The sequence below is a fragment of the Embiotoca jacksoni genome, unplaced genomic scaffold (genome assembly GCF_022577435.1).
Source record: "Embiotoca jacksoni isolate LCO1_2020_lvr unplaced genomic scaffold, fEmbJac1.0.p SCAF_29, whole genome shotgun sequence".
NCBI classification, from domain to species: Eukaryota; Metazoa; Chordata; class Actinopteri; family Embiotocidae; genus Embiotoca; species Embiotoca jacksoni.
In genome coordinates this window covers 1483582-1506333 of record NW_027185380.1, presented here as the reverse complement: position 1 = coordinate 1506333, position 22752 = coordinate 1483582, and the positions used below count along the sequence as shown (strand labels likewise).

Genomic DNA, 22752 nt, shown 5'->3' with positions numbered 1-22752 from the left:
AGTCCAAGTCCTGGTTGTTCATGCTGTAATAATGCCTCAAAATAAATGTGGAGATGATTTATCGATGTTCAGATCCGGCACGTAACACCTTTATTAGAAACATATTTAATATTTCGGTACCTCTGTGGCCGGGACCATCCTGTCCCAGCTGGAGGACGATAAGAGAGGCTGCTTTGAATGGACCGCGCTGCCTCATTGTTTGGGTTCCGCGTGCTCGGTTGGCTGTGACAAATTAAGCAAACAGGTGTCACCACATTGGCCCAAAGCAGCTCGACAGTGCATTAGCACAATAATGGCTGCAGGTGTATTTATTCAGAATTGAGCTCAACCCTCTGTCCAAATATTAACACCTCTCTGAATGTGTTCACTTCCACTTTGTAGAACTCTGCCGTCTCTCTTTTGCACACTCGCTTTATTTTCCTATTTGTGTCTGAATGTGGGGAGGATGTGTGTGTACGCGTTTGAGTTCGAATGCTCTTTGTGTAGTTGCGGTCCTTTGATGTGCAGTCCTTTGTAATTTCTGCCAAAATTTGACAAGCGAGAGGAGCTTGCACTACGTCTCATTACAGCCTCGAAAACGCCTGCATCATTGTTTCCCCTAACAAAACAATATGTTAATCCCTATTACACCGTGAATATCTGCCAGATTAATTAGGGATTAAACAATTTGCTTTCGGGACAAGACCACCGTGTGAACAACAAAGAATTATGGCGCAACAAACGTCAGATAAATAACAAACTGCTCACTAATCGAGTGCTGCCGCCCGTGCTTATTATTTGCTGTGAGTCACCATCTGCATCATAAATACCTTACTCATACAGTGCACACAATCACACAAACAAACTCCACCACACCTCCAAACAACAGGCTGTATTTCAGATGACATTTGTGTACAATAGAGCTTCAACCTTGAAAACACAATGTTTCTTGATGTTTTTGTATTTCTAACATTTGTATTGCTTTTCTGTTTCTGGCTGCAGATCAGTGTTTGTTGTCATTGGTGTATTTCTGTGATTTGTGTGTTTAATTCCTGGCTGCAAATCAAACCTCTTTTGGGATATTAACAAAGTTACTAAAACTATAAATATAGCATCGACATAAAAGTACAGATGAAATTTTTCTGTGAAAAAGGAAACACAACGTTCTTTGACACCACTTCAAAAAGTGTTTCCAGGTGGTTTAAATGCAAATTAGCTGTAGTGTAAGGTGAACTCTGATCCTGTATGCAGAACTCCAGTATAAAAATGAAAAAGCACTATGCATTTAAAAAATCTGATGAAGTAAAACTATAGAATAATCAGCAAAATGTACTTTAAAGTTTCAAAAGTTAAACTCATTCTGCAGAAAGAAATAACTATTGTGATTTATATGGCATTGTTTGATTGTCAGTAATGATACAAAATTAGTCGTATTTTATTGTACAGCTGCCTGAGGTGGTCAGTACTTATTATACTGTACAATATAATATTGTAGTCCAGTGATTCAGACACCTCCAAAATCTGAAGGGTGGTGAAATGATTAATGGAGCAGGAAAGGAGAAACAGACAAACGTATATTTGTGTAACTTTTGGACGTTTTAATGTGTAACACTGCATTGTGCATGATAATCTTAAACAGTGTCTTTTTTCATGTTAACGACAGTGAGTAGACACACGAAGTAAAGCTAATTACATTTTCAAGTTAGTACATGTATCTTGTTTTTCTGCTTCAGTACAACACTTCAGCAAATCTACTTTGGTTGTTTACACCGTTATCAGGTGAGCAGGTGTCCAGAAATGTGAATTTTAATCAACTTCCTGTGTGTAGTATCACACAATCTGTGTCTGTCAATTTTAAAAAAAGCAGCCCAGGGAATCCACTGATGTATTGCCAAACGCATCGCACGCACACACGCACGCACAGACACACACACACACACACACACACACACACACACACACACACACACACACACACATATACGCATATTCCAGCAAATTCACAAACACACCTACAGATTGGTTGCAGTCACTTTGCATTCACATGAACCACTGAAGATGGGAAGCGATGACAGTAAGGCCAAGTGGGTTCCTCTGACACCTGCTGTCCGACACAACCAGAGCATGACAAACACACTGATGCCTCAATAGACTTGATAAAAAACCCACCATCTCTTTGCTGTCAGACAGGAGTAAACAAGCCAATGGGCTTACAAGGAATTCAGAAACTGCTGCAGATCAGATTCATTCAAGTGCATCTGCTTGCAAACTTGCTCGTGTTTCTTGTCTGGCTCTGCTGCTTTGATGTTTGAATATAAACTGACACACAGCCGCCCTCAGCAGCCTGTTTTTTTTTTTACCACAGAATCCAATGTATGGAAATCTAAAGTAATCCAACTCTTCCATCTGTAAAATCGCTAGCAAACAATAGAGGATCCACTCTCATCCATTTTAGTCTGTGGAGACCAGGGATTAAACAAAACCTCTCATTTTGGGTTTTAGCGCTGACAAAACATGCCTAGGATTCAAATGTTCCCTCCTTATGCCAGAAATAACAGAACCAGAAAAGTGAGTCGTTGCAGCAGTAAGTGTACACTGAGGAGGATTAGTTTGGATTAGGAATGAGTGAAACAGGAACTCAGTAGGGACTCAGGATGTCATTATATCTGCAGGCCCGGGGAACGCTCCCTCCTAGGGAAGGCCGGCTGCCACTTCACTGTCAGATTCTGCACTAACTACTGACCAACCTGATCCATTACTTTTAATCAACAAGTATTAATACAGTATTTTTGAAGAATAATTGAGACAGATACATTTTCATGTGTTTTAACAGCAGTATTTCAATCTTTCCCGAGTTTCAGGTCAATTTCCGAGGTTCATTTTTGGAGTTAAACTAAATAAACTATAACAAAAGAACACCTGAGGAGGGGGATTAAAAATCCAATCAGAAACTGGAACTGCTCTTTCAAGCTGCACTTATCAGTAGATCAAATCACTGTGTAATGTGATCGATGATGCTCAATGACAAATCATAGAAAAATGATTACCACGCCATTAACAGCTCAAAAGCATTTTAGCCCCTTCCAGTTCACTTTTGAATTTATGGCCTTCATCTTTATTGTTACAGCTCACTCTCATTAACCTCTTTTCAGTCACAGGTTAATCCAGTGTACGCTATCTGCCAACCATGCGACAGCAGACAGGCTAACAAAGTTACTATGAGATGGTGAGAGCACTGTGGCATTTAGCAGCGAGAACCAGATATTTCCTTCAAGAGTTAGTAGAGACCAAAATAGAACGAGACGATTACATACTAGACGTTTTATCAGGTCAGTAAGATAAAGCTCCAAATGTAATTTAGCTTTGTTCTTGCTGGATGTTTAAACTTTATGGTGAGCAAAGTGTCAACCATTTCTGTCATAAATTCCAACTGAGATTGTGGTAAAGAGACTACAATCGTCAATCGTGTCCCCTATAGTTTTTAGTGATTAGTAGCAGCTTGGGATTGCTTGCTGTGACATTTTCTCTTAAAGGAGAGGCGTGTAGGATTTAGTGGCTTCTAGCGGTGAGATAACAGGTTGCAACTGACTAATCATCCCTTGATTGTCCATTCTGGGCTTCTGTACAAACATGGCAGTGCAACCTAGCTGCCTCCATAAAAGGACCTGCCCCCTTTATAGATCCGTCGAGCTCATTCTAAAGAGAAACACACATTTTCTCAGTTTCAGTTGATTATACACTAATGAAAATAGAACAACGGAGATCACATTCCATTTTTGCCATTAGATCCCCCTAAAGCCCCCCAAAAAACATTAATGTGGGCAATATTAAAAAATATCTGATCAGATTTCCATATTTCAGAAATGTATTTCTAAACTACTACACCAAGGGTCCACTCAAAAACAGCGAAAATGGAAAAAGCGATGAGTGATCATCTTGTCATCTTAAAATTTGCAATTTAAACTCCCCCAATTAGCCTCTCCCCATCACCTTGATTTGATTAGCCTGCTGTTCTCTACCTGCTCTGTTGTGATGAACTCTCCTCAGATATCCGCAGGCGTCTGCACTGTGATTAGATGTGCTTAGTCATGCCCTAAGTGACAAGCAGCACACAAACCTGAATCTGGGCAACACACACAAACACACACACGCACGCACGCACGCACGCACGCACACACGCACACACACACACACACGCACAGACTCATGCATTCATGCAAAGGCATAGAAAACAACAACTGTAAGTGCAGAGGAGGTCTATACATGCATACATTATTCTCCTATCAACCCAGAATACTCTTATTTATGTTTATAGCATTAAAGTGGTCACATTGTCAGAGTTTATAGATTTATCAGCTGACTGTCTCCTTCATTGTTACCACTCTACTGTAGAAAGAAAGCCTTTGATATTTTTGAGCTGTTCCACTATATTATGTCTAAAATCAACCCACACACAGACCAAATTTTTTAACAAGATGAATAGACAAAAAAAACAAAAAACTGACATCTTCGCAGCAGGCAATAAAGCAAGACACTAGATTGAAAATCTGTTCTGCCTTTTCCTTCCAAAAAAAAATTATGAAGATGTTTCTACGTGATCAAAGTAACAATCTCGATCTGCAGTGTCTGCTTGGATACTGATGCCATCAGCTGTGCAGAGGTTCAGTGAGCTATGATTCATGTTCCTGCTCACCAATGAATATCTTTGCCACATGAAATTGCCTAATAAATATGCGCTGGATTGCAGTGACGAGGCATGACAAGAATTGTATGGATCATAAAAGGGCTCAAAGGCATAAAATAAGTCATCACCTTGTGCATCCTGCGTTTCACATTAACAATAAACAATGTGGTTATTAAATCAACTCTAAACAGTGACATTACATCTCTCAGATTTGTTTTTATAGCTACACAGACCACTTTTAAAAATGTCCTCTCGACAATCACGGTTCTTTTGATAAATCATTTTATCTATGAAACATTTTATTTTGATTTGCTGGCATTTTATTTTGGAGACATCAGAGGACTCGTTTGTTCTGAATGAGAATCCAAAGTTTTCTCTACATGTGTGTGTAAATCGATTTATACAAAAGAAGGGCGTTTTGCCTCTGAAGATCTTCACTCCTGGTTTCAAAGTCACCCTGTAGACTTAAAAGGAAGGGGCATCTCACAGTAAAAAAAACAAAATATGATTTTTTACATTTTACTTTGAAGTGCTCTAAATATTTAGTCAGGGCACAGAAAAATAACTTGACGTGTGCACACTGTCCGGCTGCTGAGAATCGAAAACAACAACAAAAAGTTGTATTTATTCATTGACTTTTCAAAGACTAGCAGCAGAAATAAATTCTGACTTTGCTGTATGAATCTTTATGCTCGACTCAGACTCTGCAGAAGAAACTATCAGGAGGATTCAGTTCGCCTTTCGCTATCTGTGTAAAATAAAAAATATATCAACAAATTAGTCCGAGTTTGGATAATTTGTTTAAATTATTGTATTTTGGGGGGATTTGTCAGTAGAGAAACATCCTTTAACCCTTGTGTGGTGTTCGGGTCTGTGGGACCCGTTTTCTTTTTCTTTTAAAGAAAAATGATACGATTAATTATTTTTTCAAACTGAGACTCATTGGCTCATTTTCTGTGAAGAACATATATCATAACACATTTTCAATGACCACACACCGTACACCCCCCCCCCCCCCACCCCTACACATTTATATTAAATACAGGATGTTCGGGTCCACTGGACCCAGAGCTAATAAAAGTGTGGAAATTGTAGGTCCTGTGTACTTTCACTCTGTCCTCCTCCTGTCTGGGCCTGCTGTTAGTACGTGTGTGTGTGTGTGTGTGTGTGTGTGTGTGTGTGTGTGTGTGTGTGTGTGTGTGTGAGAGAGTGTGAGTTTTGTGTTTCTGCCCCTGCCGTTCCCGCAAATTCCAGTACCGACTCCTGTCTGCTCTCACATTCCCAAACATTTATCTTGCAGGAACTAATCTTTGTTTGCTCATGCTCTATCCCAGCTGCAAATTGGGGGGCAGGACACAATAAATATAGCTTTGCCAGTGTGGTTCCTTATCACAACTGATCAAGATGGCCAAAAGATTCTCTGCTCAGAGGGCCTTGCAATTGATTTTGGAAGAGAGAGAAGCTTTTGATGACGATGTAGAGGAAGAGGTTTCAGAATGTGAGGAGTCTGACAGTGACTTTGAAGAAGAGGATGAGATTGAGCATCAGCTAGTTCCAAAACGAAGACAAGCCCCAGGACCAACCTGTCAGCAGCCGGCTCCAGGACCAGAACAAGCCCGTCATCAGCTAGCAAGTGAAGAAATATGGATGTCAAAAAATGGTGAAATTGAATGGTCTTCTTTCCCAAGAAATGAGCCACCCCGCATGGCTGCCAATGTGATAAGGATGCAACCAGGGCCAACACGGATGGCAGTTTCTCATGTGCAGCACATCAAGTCTTCTTTTGAGCTTTTCATCCCAGATTCCATCCAGAAAATGATTCTGGATTGCACTCATGTAGAAGGAAGGCGTGTTTTTGTAGAGAGGTGGAAGGAAATGGACCAAACCCATTTACATGCCTACTTTGGGGTTTTTATGCTTGCTGGAGTTTTCGGGTCCAAAGAGGAATCCACAGAATCCATGTTGGATGCAGAAACTGGCAGAGAACTTTTCCGTGCAACAATGTCTCTGGAAAACTTCCACATAATTTCCAGGTTAACCACTTTGATAACCGAGACAACAGACCAGCTTGACGGCAGAGACACAAGGAATGAGAGTTGTCCTGGACATGACTCAGGGACTCGGTGGACACAACATCACATGCGACAATTTTTTTTTTACCTCGTACTTGCTGGGACAGGAGCTCCTAAAGAGGAAGCTGACCATGGTGGGAACGATACGGAAAAACAAGTTTGAGCTCCCACCCCAACTGCTGACTACAAAGAACAGGCCTGTCAACTCTTCCAAGTGTATGTACACGTCTATGTGCCAAAGAAAGGCAAGAATGTGGTACTCATGAGTACACTGCACACATTTTATTAAAAAGCAAACAAAAAAACGAGTAGCACTTTAATTCATAAATGTGATCTAAGGGCAAATATTTATATAAATGTGAAGGGCAAATATTAACCATATATGCTGTTTATATTGCTTGTAATTGGGATGAAGTGAACATCTGTTGAGTATTTTAACATAAAATTGTTTGATTGTATTAAATTAAAAACCCCAAAATGTAGCGGGTCCACCAGACCCACGAACACTGGCTGAATAACACAAATATGAACATCACACGAGGGTTAAAGATGAGACTGGAGAACTTGAATTGATGGACTGGTTTGCTATTTGATCCAATCCATCATGGAGTGAATGTAGACAGTTTGTTAACAATTGATTGACAAGTGTTCAATATTTTCTCCACTTAGAGAGCTGGTGTTATATATTGGGAAAGAGCATCACGTTAATTGACACTAATGCTTTTATTATCTGCTTAAAGACTAAAAATGTTAACAAACATTGATCTAATTTCTCAGCCAACACATTTGGCTACATGAGAGGCTGAAACTGTGAGGTTTGTGAGGAGGATGGTAAAAGAGAAAGAGGCCATACAGGGTCGTTGAAATGTCTGGCCCTTGAAGGAAGGCCCTGGGAGCAGGCAGGTGGTGCAATCTCTCAAACCAATGACCACATCAGTGAAGAGATGTTTTGGCCTCTGGCTCTGTTCCACATGGGGAGAGTGACAACATGCAAAGAGCTGAAATCAGTCACAGGGCACAAAGGAACAGAGCTCATCACGGGGAGAGTGCATTTTAAGATTTTAAGAAAAGCATCCAACCATATTGACACTTTCCTGACAAGTGACCTCTTTAAATCTTAAGTGACCAATTTCTCTGCTTACTTATATAAAGTTTGCGGATAAAACACAATGAATGTATGTACATATAAGCGTCAAAATTCAACATCTAAGACGATGGTTTCTTCTCCATCTAATACCAACAGTCAATGTTGGGTTTTTTTTGCTTTTGAACTTTGAGGGAACCTTTCCTTAGAAATGCTTGATCATTACCATTTTGCAACCTCAACCAAGTACCTCTGCCCTAACAGACTGCCAGGTGGGACGATGAGGTTCGAATCAAGGAGGTTACCATGTTTTTCCGATGTGCAAATAACATGGCAAAGCATGCATTATAGGTTTCTATAAATGAAACCTATAGGTTCACAAAACAATTAAAAGCATCAAAACACAAGGCAAAAGAAAAGGACATTTAAAAACAATTAAGAAGAGTGATTAAAACATCTATTTCATGCTTTGCCGTGATACTGGGTTGATGACAGATCAGAAAATTATACATTTTTGAAAATCTTATTTGTGATGTTTTGGAAGATGTAGATAAACAACCTATGTTTTGGTTCCTTTGTCTGCCTCTGCAGGTAGTGTTGGGCTGTTTGAATACATTAAAACCTCCGACTACTTCTATATTTCTCATTAATAGTACATGCATGCATAAAAAAAAAAGATGTGTCCTTGGTGGCATCCAACAACGGCCTCGCTGTAGATGTACAACCTTCGATCTCTCTTTCAAGGCACGTGCCAGCAGCTCAGAGAAATATGGGGAAAAGGTATCTGTATAAACAGCAAGTTAAGTAAACAGGCCTTCAATTCAACAGCTGCTATTGCTGGACTGTAAACTAGAGAATAAAGGGAAAAAAAGGACACACACACACACACACACACACTCTCAGACTGCAGCATACACAAATGCACTGCATCGCATTTTCCACTTTCTTTCACACACACACACACACACACACACACACACACTCACACAGTGTTTCTGAGCAGATGCTGGCTGACAGGTTTGAATTCTTGCTGGTGAAAAGGTGAGTCAACACCCTCCACTCTTGTCGGCGGCATCGAATCTCCTCACCTTAATACCACTTTCTGTGTGTGTGTGTGTGTGTGTGTGTGTGTGTGTGTGTGTGTGTGTGATTTGAATGCTAAAAATGAGAAATATAATCTATTGGTGAGAGAAACGAATGCACAGTCACACACACAAACATGCATTGTATGTGCAGTAGCCTATAGGTTGTGTAGATGTATGACACACTCCTCTCGAATAGAATAGAATAGAATAGAATAGAATAGAATAGAATAGAATAGAATAGAATAGAATAGAATAGAATAGAACAGACAGAATATACAGTATTACAATACAGTAGAATGGAATTTGAACAGAATGGATTAAGACTGAAGAGAATACACTGAATTTATATTGTATAAGATAAAGAACAGAATTGGAATTGAATCAGATAGAATTCATGAGATTGTTAGAATACAATAAAATAGAAGATTTGAGAATTACAATAGAATAACCATCACCACCAGAATGAATAAGAGGAGGTTGGTAAGAGAGGAGGAAGACAGGAATTAAAGTCATACACCATCTTTTTAGCAGATGAACGGATCCCTATAGGCGAGAGGCATCCCTTCTCATCCTAATTACTCTTTAAGCACTGACCCAGTATGAGCTCTCATGTTCTGCCTTCATTTAACCCTCCGTCTACTGAAACTGACCCCCTCTTTTGGTTTTTAAAAGTCAGGTTGTAAAATTGGGACTTAATTAAGAAAAATAAAAAACAAACAAAAATTTTCAAACGTCCATTAATTTCAAGTGACTCGATACTTTGCGTCCCGTCACTTTGTAAACGCTGAATCGGGTGCATAATTTGCATTTCCCTCCTCCCTTTTTCCTGCTTGCGGATGATTGATGACTCATCCAGAAAGAAATAATGGGAACGCAGTCCAGTACATACATATTTCATAACAAAGTAAACCTTTCGTGTAATAGCAAATACTGTAAATCAGTGGTTCAGCTTACAAGCAAGTGTTTTAAAGCAGGAAGGCTGAGTGGCAATTAGAAATTGATATAATTTCATTAGCATTGTATTTTTAAGTACTTCCTAATTGTCTTATGGAGTCACTATATGTTTAAAGTTAATATTGTGGATGTATAATCATTAGCTAGTGCACAGTAGAAGGTGCATTAGTCTGGTTTTTTTATTACAATGTAGATGTTGAAATAGTCAACCAGTTATTTTGTACCTTTTCCATTTATTTTTTTTATCAAGCAATTCATTTACTGGAGTTAAATGACATCCAGTCTTTCCAGATGAGCCATGAAGTCTATTAAATCTGTTAACAGTTTGAATCACCACTCTCCACAGAGAGCCATTGTCAGTGCGTCAGTGTACCAACATGAAATGCACTTAAACAGCAAGAACTGAGCCAACTTGAGGATCCCTTGAAAGGCACATTCACTGTCAGTAAACACACTCCAAAAGCATAATGGTTTGTTTACTGTGGTTTGTTAAATTAAGGAAAATGAAGGAAAAAGATTAAACTAAATCGTATTCAGTAGCCATTCAGCTCACTTGTACATGTTGTGGTTGTTTGTGTCTTTGGGTTTACACCTAAAGAAATGAGTCTCTGAAGTCTGAGTCTCAATCATAGATGGTGGAGCAATGTTTTAGGAGATTTTAATCATATCATATCATATATATATAGATGCCAAACTGTGGATAATACAGTATCACTTCTGTATTTATTCCTACGGGTGAATGTGGTTGCTTCACATGCATAAATATTAGCTTTAAATGCTGCCATAATTTGAACAAGTAGAACCTTTTGGATGATCGTCAAAAAAGTTTTCAAGCCAAACTCCAGTTTAGTTTTTTGGATTCAACTTTCTCCACACACTTTTGACAGACATTACAGGCTCCCCACTGTCACACTCACACAAACGGAGGCACAGAGTTTGACAAAAAATACGACAGTTCAAGGTAAAACTCACTCCAAAATAGATTCTCAGCTTTAGTTAGAAGCACAAAACCCCAGCGGTAGGCTCCTCCGGTGAGGGCTGTCGTTACCTTATCAGCTGGCAGTGCTGTCACTGTGCTGCATTTCCTCAACACTGAGATTCAAAAGATTCAATCTGACTTCATTAACAAGCTTTGAAAAGCAAATTAATCAAAATGTCCACCCTGTGTTTATCAGGGATCCCACTCCAAGTCAGATGACAAATCTTCTGACTTTTCTCTGACGAGAAACTAAAATTCAATGACCTGTAATGAACGGAAAAACCGGATGGTGTTTAATTCTCATGAATTTGCAAGCTCTAAGGTGTTTTCAGTACAACTGCATAAACCTTCTGCACAATTATGATCACACACAACCCAGGTCCATGCAAGTTTATAAACACACCGACCCTTGGGCAAAGGGCTCGCACATATATGATAGATCTATGGTAGTTTTAAAATCTTTACATTTAGCTTTTCTGTCATCTATTTTTATTTACAAATTTCATCATTTTCTATGATTTTCCGTAGAAAAACATTTTCCAAAGCTCTTAAAATTTACATTTTCTTAGCATGTTTGCCTTCCTAATAAGCAGGTGCAAGAAAAGGGACATCTTTACCGAAGTGGTCGCTTCTTATTGATAAATAGATAAAACCACTCATAAAATACGGGAAACACGTAAAATAATGTGATAAAAAAAAAAAAAAAAAGAAAGACTACATGGAAAGCAATATATTTTGATAAATGGCAGCTCGAATGTAAAAATGCTAAACAAATTCCCTGATACTTCATGGCTTTGCCCAAAAAATGTTTAATTCCCCTGACTTGTAGCTCTTACCGGCAGAGAAAAATAGCAGATATTTCAGCGAGACTCTTCCCTTACTGATTCCATTACAGACGTGGTTAACCTACGACTAGTAAAACAAAATTTAAAAGTCTTAATAATAATAAACTTTATTTGTATAGCACCTTTCATACAAGAAATGCAGCTCAAAGTGTTTTACAGCAAGAGAATTACATGCAGTGTTTGACATAAAAAAAAAAAAAATCCATCTCTTATTCCCGGCACATGTTTCTGCCGGCTGGTAATCAACACTGACAGTCCATGTTCATTTAGACAATAAAGCCAGATTGCCTTCGGAATAGATTCATTTCTTGCCCTTGTCTTTTATTCAGTTCTGGGTGATAAACAGTGACACACTATATTGATTCTTACAGGAGAAATAGTATAAAAAAAAAAAAATTAAAAAAAAAAAAAATGTCCCCTCGGGGATTAATAAAGTAAATACCTACCTACCTACATATTCTCTTTCCCTTTCACAATGAGGTCAAATGTCAGGGTCAGCAAACAAAACAGCCTCTCAGCAGGATGGAAGTCCACCACAACGAGAAGCGCTTTATTCACTTCTATGTAACATTTTTAACCCCAATTCATCATTGCCAAATTAACTGTGATGAGAGAAAGAAACATGCCAGGGATCCTGTCCCTGAAGAGCAGAGTTCAGCAGGTTTTTGTTCCTTCCTGGTCGATAATGAGCCAGACCTTTTGTCTACCTGAGACCAGGGGTGGCTCAGTTTATCTCGTATGCACCACTGCTATTCTACAGTCTCTTAAAAGTTAACGCACACTTCTCATCAACCCCCATTTGCCTCAAACATATTCTATTTGTTTCCAGCAGCTTTCCTGATACATACGAGCCGACAGCTCAAAATGAAGAATGCTGTGTCAACATTTCATAGCAATTAACAATGATTTATCAATATATATGTAATATGATGCAGACTTTTTCAAATCCACGCTATTATGCTGTTTGATCAATTATTTTCTAATTGGAGCTATTATACATGAAAGTCCCAAATAAACCATATATTGACCATTTGAACGGTTGAATCCTTTGTGGTAGTACAATTAAAAGCAGTTCTTTAATCTTTTCATGGAGAGAAAACAGAACAGCCAAGCTGATAAAACAGAGATAGAATTTTAGTTTTTTTTTTCTCTGGTGAGTTTTGTGATAATGCAGTTTCTTTATCCTCTAATAGTAACAGACACATAAATCAATAGGAAATAACTGGCTACCCTGCTGTCAGTATTACCTGCGCATCTCCAAATACACTGAAACAAGCCAACATTAGCCTCAAAACATTGACACAGACTGAATGAACTGATTTCTGAAACCAGTAGACTGATGACTAAGCCAGTGAAAGCATACAGCCCACTGAAGGAAGCCTTACATCCTGAGAGAGCTACATTCTTCCCTGAATCCTAACTTCGAGGCTCTGGCTGGTAATTTTCTACCTTCCACCTCTCTGCATGCACCAGGAGGAAATCAAAGCTTCTCTCTTGACTCTGAAGCACCTCCAACACCAACCAGGCAGGTTAACCTCTTCATGTGTAACATTGACTCAAACAATGCATCTCTTCCCAGCTATGCCATCATTTCTTCCCAATTCTGGGTTATACGTAAAAAATTTTTTTAAAAAAATTAAAAAATAAAATTTTTTGAAAAAGAGTCTCAAGCAGCACTGATCAAAGTGATCAAACAACAGCAGCAGCACAATATCACAAACTCAATTCATCACTGAAAAGATTTCAGAAGACACCAGCGTTTGTCTTTGCTCCTACCTTTCTGTAGACGATCATGTTGGGGGAGTCATCCTCTGGGTCCACGATGCTCATGGACCTCGTGGACAGGAGAGGTCGAGCCGGGGTCCTCTGGACGCTCTCCTTCGGTTCTTCGGACCCTTCATCGGTCTCCGTCGTCTCCACAGGGCTCGGCTGCTGCTCCTCCTCTTCCTGCTGCTGCTGCTGCTGAGGTGCCTCAGCCATCACTACAGTCTCCCTCTCAGTCGTCCTCCCGAATTTAAGTTATCCCGTCTTCTTTATCGGCGTCAGACTTCGTCTCCCTCCTTTATGTCCTCCTTTGCGCTCTCTTCAACGTCTACAAGCTGCCTTAGAAAGAGAGGGAGAGAGAGGAATTAGACCATGCATCTCACTGCTGGGCTCCAGTCTCCCATCTATCTCTTTCTTTTCTCATCTTCTGTCAGCAGCCACAGGATGGATGAAATGTAGGCGTCATAAATTCTCCCAGTTTTCTCTGTTGTCTCTGCTACTCCTCCCAGTCCACTGTCACATGAGACTGAAGTTACAGAACATTCATCGCATTTAAGTTTGGTTTTTTTTCCCGCCTGCAGTATCTTCCTTTGAATCATTTCAATTATTGTCATTATTTTTCTTATTTTCAAAATTAATTTGCAGATTCACTTCTACTCAACCAGACAATTTTAAATTAGATCAATAGGTCCTAGCTTCAAGAACTCTTTTCTCATTTGGTTAAAGAAACAGTCCATAAACCTGTGTCATTTCATTGTTTTTTGTGTGTTTTTTAAATAGTACAACAGTAAAAATCAACTACATTTTATGAACGTAGATCAATCAACCTTGAGCAACATTTTTCTGTATGTTCATTTTCATTTATGTTTATCACTTATTTGACATTACTAAGTGAAAAAACACCAAGCATAACTTATTACAATAAACTGCTCACAAAGTGCAGCAACAAAATTATAAAAAAAAAGATCAAATTCTAGTTAAGAAAGCATTAAAACACCCTTCAATTTCACCGTGAAGCAGCCATTCACGGTCACACCTGTGCACATATAAGACTACTGTATGGACAGACGCACACAAACTCTTAGCGTCCTATTACTCAGGCCCGTCTCTTCTCTTCTAATGCTCTGACAGCTGTCAAAATATTGTTGTCTAAGGAGAGAGAGCTGAGATTAGGTGAAAGAAAAAAGTTCAAAGAGACGAGAGGGGAAACAACAGGAAAGAGAAAAGAAATTAAGAGCAAACAGATTTTTGTATGGGGACTCAAACTCACACTGCATCACTGTCCCTGCATATTACATCCTAAACACAACTGGGACCGGGTTCTCTTTCCATTTAGTCCATCCTAAATAGAAAAAGAATTGCCTTTGACTTTTTCATCAAAGCACATTCATCTTCAGACAGCTGGTCTCTTTACTGGCTGAATACGACACCATGAATGTGCAAAATAGCGTCACTCACTATTGGAAATCTGGAGAATTCCTCCCTTGATTAAATGATCCAAACTTTGATCGCAAACCAACTCAATGAAAATACAAATCCCATGTGGCAATTTTGTAGTAAAAGTTATTATACAGAGATTTTCCATCCGTTGCAGATAACTGAATATATACATGTAATCCACAGTAAACTGATAGTCGTGCCACTGGAAAGATACACAACTACTTCATTCCAATTGAATTCATTGATTCGCTTCATTTGTTTGTGACTCACTTCTGTTTGTGGAAAATATTGGAGCATACATAACCTCAGGAGAGCTGAGATTTTCTGGCAATCTCTACCTCAGTAAACATGTGAAAAAGAATGGTAGTTTTGTCATGTGGTGTAACTGCAACCAATTTGTGTTGAAGACCAGAGAATTTTTTTTTTTTTTAGCCCTAACTTTGTGGTCGAAGAACCATCTGTGCTTTGTCATGCAAGTGCACATGGGAAATGTTGTTCACACTTGTAGTTCCCAAAATGCATCAGAAACTCCCCTGGTACAAGACTGAGGATAAATCAGAAAACAGAAAGAAAACATAAAAGATATGGAAAGTCATCATGAAATGAAATAAATGAGTGACTAAACTCCATGTATTTAAATGGACACCTTTAAACTAAAATGATCTAAAAAGTCTGCTGAATGTGGCCGGTGAAGCTATGTTTGGCAAAGCTGTTTTTGGCGGATGCACATGCTAATTACCACGGTCAGATTAATCTGCTGTTGGACCCTGTTGGGAAAAAAAATGAACTGTGCAGTGTGGGGTCTCTCTCACTGTGTGTGCTCTGAGCAGGACCCCACGTTTGCTCTGCTGCAATCTGATTACACACAAATTAATTTGTAAATATGCACCATGCCAGCCACAGTTCAGCTGAAATAATGAAGGTCTTATAGCTGGATTTTGACACAGTAGAATCCATTTGGCAAAATCCATCCAGCATCATGACAGCTGATACTGTATTATAGTGGCTGCATGTCCCAAAGCAAAGTTACAATTGATCGTATTGCCACAAACCGATGACATTTGTCCTCCTTGCTCAGTGCTTAAAAAAGCAGAGAAAAGAAGAAGCTCGATGACAACAAGCCCTGGAGTGATTGGTGGTTATAATCACAGATAATTAGGATCAGCATGTTTAATATTTGGCTAATAATAATGTTTAATAAACATTTTGGGAAACACCAAAGGGTTTTATGGGAAGATCAATATTACTCCCACGTCTGCGTGGAAAGTGTGAAGCTAGAAGCCAGTTAGCTCGGGACGAAGACATGAAAGAAAACACCAGCTCCTTGATTGTGAGAGTGTGATAGTGTTAGCAGACGTCTGTGTACTTGGAGCACTCTCTTTTTTAGGGACAAAAGGCAAGTCCACATAATATAAATCATAACATTTTCCAGTGCAGACATGGCTTAAGGTGAAGTCAACAAGGTAGTCGTTCCAGTTAAGGCTTCAGGAAATGAATGGGAGTCAATGTACTGTTCTCTGAAGTGAAGTGATAACACAGCTGTGTGTGTGTGTGTGTGTGTGTGTGTGTGTGTGTGTGTGTGTGTGTGTGTGTGTGTGTGTGTGTGTGTGTGCGTGCGTGCGTGCGTGCGTGCGTGCGTGCGTGCGTGTGTGTGTGTGTGTGTTCGTTATTGGCACAGACATTTAGCGCCATGTCAGCTGGCCCTTTAGATCAATACTCTCATCAGCCAGCTGTTTGTGTGTATGTGAACTTGTGACGGAACATATAAACCGCACGTGTGTGTGTGTGTGTGTGTGTGTGTGTGTGTGTGTGTGTGTGTGTGTGTGTGTGTGTGTGCGTGTGTGTGCGTGTGTGTGTGTGTGCGTGTGTGTGTGTGTGTGTGCGTGTGTGTGTGTGTGTGTGTGTGTGCGTGTGTGCTGCAGCCTCAGAGGGCTGCTCGTAGAAATGAACACGCAGCCGTTGTTCAAAACAGCAAATCAGAAAAGAATGAAGTGCATTTGTAAATTAATGGCTGCAAACCTGCTGTCTTTATTACAGGCCATCTGTTTATTCCAAACCAGCGGATCATACTGAGCAGAAAAGCCTGATTTGTTTCCCTGTAATGCTCAAGTTCACACTCCCACTGCATCACCCTGCTCCTGGAATCACATGTAGCCCCGTGGGCTTGGATCAATACCTCCAACGTTCGCTCCTGACTCTTCATTTTGCATTTAAATGAGATGTCCAGGTTGAATACTTTCGTCCAATCAGCCCGGATCACACAGCGATTTGGAGATTCAGAGGGGCGTCTCACTCTCGCCAATTGATGTGATTTAGTCGGCCTAATAGCTTTAAGGCATTTCTGGTGTCAAGCGTGGTCAGCTTGAGAGTAAAATGCAGCGCACATGTAATACCTGATCAGTGTGTCTAAAATTAGAAGGATGTTAGAAGATACAACACAACAACAAGGAGAAGGAAAGAGAGAGAATGAGACAGCAAAACGTTTTAACAACAAAATTTAACAACAAAATTCAACATGGAATAAAGCTACAGAATATTTTTTTTACACAAACAGCTTGTCAAACAGTATCTATACCTCCATCTCATCATATTTTTTTCTTTATCTTTATCTAGATGCTTTTCCCTGCGTGGTGTTTATCAGAAAGGTAATTCATTCTCTGAGCTGAATAATGTGATGTCCTCTATAGTGTCTGTAGGTGGCGCTCTTTTCTATGTTTGGCCGATGCTCGTGCGAACTACGTTTAAATACACGTTGCAGACACATGTGAAATCAAAGGTTTTTAACTAATGGTGAGGTGGTTGGTAGTCAAAGTAAAACATAGTTTAAGTTTACTTTTGTTGTCTTTATCTGTATTCTTTTGAAATGCAAGGCTGACCAGCGCAAAAAAATGTAAGCTGATATCTTCATGCAGCTCAGTGACTGTCACACTACAGCTTCTGAAAAAAGTCGGAATTAATCATAATCAGGACAAACAAAGCACTGGGATGGAAATGAAACACACAGGGCAGATTTACAAGACAACAGTCCAAACATTTTCACTTGTTACTGCTCTGCTTTACAAAAGAATGAATATACAGAAAAAGTGAACTATTCTTTGCTCAACGTGTCCTCAAACTTAATGACTCTTTTTTTTTCAGTGACTCCCAGAAATAGCTTACATGCGCATTATCAGCGCCCTCTACAGGACCAACATGTCTTCATACCTAAACGTCAGAACGAGCCTGACTCCAGCAGACTATTTCTCACAGCTTCAGTTTTCTTCGCTGCGGTTATAGTCTGGACGCCCTGTTCGCATTAACATTCACTGAGCCACTCTGAAGTTAAGACAAATCAGCAACCAGTGTTGGTGGTTAGATACAATGACGTTGAAGTCGAGTATTTTTTTTTTCCAGTTATAGTTGCAGCGGTGGTCGAGTTTCGGCTGGTTTTGGCGCATACTGATTGGTTAAAGCTGCTCAATGGTTTCAAATTAACTCGAGGTCGACGCCCGGTAAACGATCCCCTTTATGGAGCACACCCAGACCCATGTATTCACGCAGGTCTGGTAATACCAGGCTACGACAAAACAGGTCATTTGTGTTAAAACGACAGACGACGTACGACCATCGGACAGTGCCGGGAACAGGCACTTTTGTCGTCATGGTAACAACAATAAACACTAATTAAAATAAGGAAACAGTAGTAGGTAAAGATTTAGGTTTAGGAAAAAAGATCCCGGTTTGGGTTCAGATAAATGCGTTACTTACCAAAGTTACGTTTTGTACATGAGTAGGGTTAAAATAACTAAAGTACATAAGTTCAAATAACTACGCTTTTTCACACCGGACACAAACAGCGGTCTCCTCAGTGAAAGTGCTTTGTTTGATCCATCTGTCTACCCCGACCTCCTTCCTGAGTGGACTTCGTCATTCTTTATACTACTTCACCTGACTTCCTTCTTTTCTTCTGTCATAATTACTACAGCCACTAGAGCTCACAGTAAATGTAGGTATGTGTAGTATTAAGCTGCTTGCACAGATGAACTGAGCAACCTGTTTTGGGGAGGACAGTCTGATTTTGCTGCTATTGACACACCAGGTGAACAAGAAAGAATATGGTGATGCGTCATAAATACTGGTTTCAGGGAATCAATGACAGGGATTCACATGCCATTTATTTCTGTGCATGTCTTGGATTATTGCTCTACATTAACCCGATTACTCCGAGAGGTGTACATTCCTTTAACCGAGCTCTTTCTTCTCCACGTATGCTGTGATGACAGGAAGTAGGAAGTGGATGCACGGGGAGATTTCATGCTGTTTCTGAAGTCTGCGCTTTCCTTTTCCCTCTGGACCCTCCACAGCGCAGCACACCCAGTTGTCTTCACCACCCATCACCAGCACGCTCCAGGCAAAAAAACTGGATGAGGATGTCTGGCTGTTTTACACTGAGGGAGGGCTCCAAATCAAGAACACCATCTATTGAGAAGCCATTCATTTGCATGCACAGAGAGCCATGATGAGGAAGGCTCTGTTGCAAAAAATAAGTGCAACCAAATACAATTTGTAACTGTGATGTGTGACAACAAGCTCAGTGAGCTCCACTGAGGTTTTAACTGCTATGTGACTTGAGGCAAAGGGAGCTGAACGGTCTAATATTTGCCTTATTAAATTGAAGATTAATTAGAAGTCGGATTTTCATCCTCCTCACCTGTCAATGCTCTGAAAAAACTTCACTCACAAGAAGCTGCGAGAAGATCTGTAGAAATCCAATAGTAACTGCAAGTTTCATTAATACAAAACCTTTTCTCGCGTTGAGAGCAAAGAATGTTTGATCAATTATTTCTGGAATCATTACATCACATGGCCAACATTTCCAGGAGTCCATTACATAAAAAGCCAAACAGGTGCACGATCACAGTATGTGAGTACCTGGCCATTTTATGTAAGTTTGTACCATCTCATCCTAAAACCATGGACATTAACGTGGTGCTATAGTGGAGCTCAATTCTTCTCTTCTAGCAGTTGTTGCCTCAGTTCATCCCAGTGGTGCTGAAATCGGGATAAAATCAGGCTGTTGCTAAAGTCGGCTCGGTGCAGACCTGACAATTTCTTCTGAACCAAATTTTCATTTCTTTATGCATTTCACTTTGTGCACAGCGGCACACTGTCACACTTTGACAGGAAAGGGTTTTGCCCAGACTGTCGCCACACGGTTAGGACTCCTAATTTAATATGCACGAGCAGATGGAGCCGACTGGAGGATGGAGATTCGTCTTAACTGGAACTGCGGGCCCCAAAATGAAAGACAGACTAGAAGTATGTAAAAGTAAATAGGCAGGGTGTCACTATACAATTGAACATTATGACCAAGTGTAACCAGGCAGGCTGAGACTAATACAAGTAGGCCACATGTTACCATGAATTCAATCCAATTCAACATAATATTATAATTGCATGGTTAAAGACAGAAAAAAAAAAAAAAAGCTCAAATCTCCAACACAATATAAGTTTGGACAGTTTTGGTTGGATGGATGGTGTTGATACACATCTGACATACACCTCTCTCTCTAACTGCTGTCTCTCGATCCTCTGAGGACCTCTCCCCTCCACAGCCTAATTTACACTCTCTCTCTCTCTCTCTCTCTCTCACTGAAACACACACACTCCCAATCTCTCTCTCTCTCTCTCTCTCTCTCTCTCTCTCTCTCACTTGTAGACGTAGAACAGACCGTATGTATTTTTACACCGAAGGCATTTACATACTTTGTATATAAATATTAAACTAAAAAAAAATTAAAAAAAAACACATTATCTCGTGCACATCTTTAGAAGACGGACACGCATAAATTAATTTTAAACGTCCACTCGTGTACTTCGAGTTTCACTTAACTGACCAGCTGAGGTCCCGTCAATCACAGGTGGAATGTATAGCATCCTCCGTGGCGCGCGCGCGCGCTCGGGCACGCACGCGCACACTCACACATACATACATACATACATACATACATACATACATGCATACATATAAACACACACACACTCAGCGGCGTGCACACACACCTCCGAAATCTACTGTACCAACCTCCAACCAGCAGCTCAGCGCATCAATGAGAACACCGCTGCACTGACAGTGGTGCGTTATGAGGAGCGTTAAAGCGCAACAAGAATGTAGTCTTCTTTTCTTCTTCAGGCTAACACACACACACACACACACACACACACACACACACACACACACACACACGCAAACACACAAACACACACCTATCCACCTCGCCCCATAAATGTATTCATTCTTATTCCCTCTCTCTCTCTTTTCTTCTCCCCCCCCCCCCCCCTCTCCCCTCCATCCCTCCTTACCTCAGCGCCAGCTCATCATCTCTGGCTCGGAGCTCCGGAGCCAAGAAACAGGCTTCACCGACCCACCAAACCGCCGCACACTGGAGGGTGAGTGAGAGTGAGAGAGAGAGAGAGCGAGAGAGAGCGAGAGAGAGAGAGAGAGAGAGAGAGGTGTGTGTGTGTGTGTGTGTGTGTGCGTGTTTGTTCATGCATTAGTAACATTGTGAAGACAAAACTGGCACAGTCACATTATGAGGTTTCACCTTCATCAACCTTTTAGTTGTAATCTTAGCAAGCATTTTCTTAACCCCAAAGCCAAACATATTTCGTTGCATATGATTATATTAGTTGTGTATGTCTATCTAACAACATTACACACACTAATTTAACATGCCACACAACTATAGAGACAAGAGCTTTCTAAAAACACAATCAGAGGAACAAACAATTCAGAACCCAATTTAGCTGATATTGTACTTCAGTAAATTCCAATCTTGCTGCCATGCAATCATTAACTTTGAGGGCAACAAGGGGTCCAGGACTTCATTTTCTGGTTTTCCATGTTTATCCGGCCTTGGGGCTCACCTATCAGTTGGGCACCAAACACTAAAAGCGTCACATTTTGGGGTTAAATCTGGATTGTTGGCGAATGTTAGGATTTGAAGTGTTGAGGTCGTGCTTATAGTTAAGTTTAAGTTAAGTCACTGTTATTCATAATGCCCATAATCATACTGCAACTCACAAATTTGCCTTACAGGGCTTAAAAGCGTAAACAATATTTTACACCTTCTGTCTGTAGACAAAATTCAAACCAGGAAACGACCCAGTGAGACGGTAAAGAAAAGATTTTTCTGCTGGTCAGCTGATTAATTTGACAACTCCAACCATAAACCTGCTGCGCAAACAATCAGGCCGTCAAACGAGCTGGAGTTTATATGACCGTCGTTGCCTTCTGTATATAAGTATAATTGTCGTGGTTTTCCTTCCTGTGTGATGCGAAAGTCAAAAACTCTCTCATATCTTACCAAACAAGGATTGAGTTGACGGAAAATAAAGTAAGTATATTATTTCATCGTGTTTTGGTGCTCGCCTCAGGAAATTCAGCATTTAAACTTAATGTTACTTCCTGTTGCTGGTTTGGATAATCATTTATATTTAAATGCTGGTGTCTGATTCATTTAGCAGCCCTGAGGCAAAAACCTGGAGGGGTCACCAGATGTATTTCCCGTTAAGTAGCAGCCTGTGTCAGGGCCACAGATTGTACAGATGTTTCAATATTAAAGATGTGATCTTGACTCTCTGGCATCTAAATTATGGATTATTTTCATCAGGGTTGTGCAGTTGTATGTATATACTTTTCATAAAATTTTTAAATTTCTTAATGCACAATTTCACATACTAGTCGCTCCACAAGGAAATGAAAGGTAACTGCGTGAACGTTGAAGAATGGATTAAAGAGTTCCAGACTTCATCAAGTCATGTAATTATAGAATTAATTTTTTTTTTGCATTTTGAGTGACTCGAATGTCTGAGTGATGTTCGCCG

The 22752-nt window shown here is 40.1% G+C and overlaps 1 protein-coding gene across 4 annotated transcripts in view; it reads right to left on the bottom strand.

The window, feature by feature from the left end:
* Window positions 1-21303, bottom strand: part of rgs6 (regulator of G protein signaling 6) — an 84007-nt gene extending 62704 nt beyond the window's left edge. Inside the window, exons 1-2 of one of the 4 annotated variants that reach the window (XM_069161742.1) lie at window positions 21229-21303; window positions 13459-13785 (exon numbers count right to left, since the gene is read on the bottom strand). In XM_069161742.1, the coding sequence (XP_069017843.1) occupies window positions 13459-13662 (204 nt within the window). In that variant the 5' untranslated portion in view covers window positions 13663-13785; window positions 21229-21303. Of the gene's footprint in view, window positions 1-13458; window positions 13786-20950; window positions 21092-21228 lie in introns of those variants that run through there. The other 3 variants (XM_069161744.1, XM_069161743.1, XM_069161745.1) reach the window with 3 other exon arrangements.
* Window positions 21304-22752: the final 1449 nt, after the last annotated feature.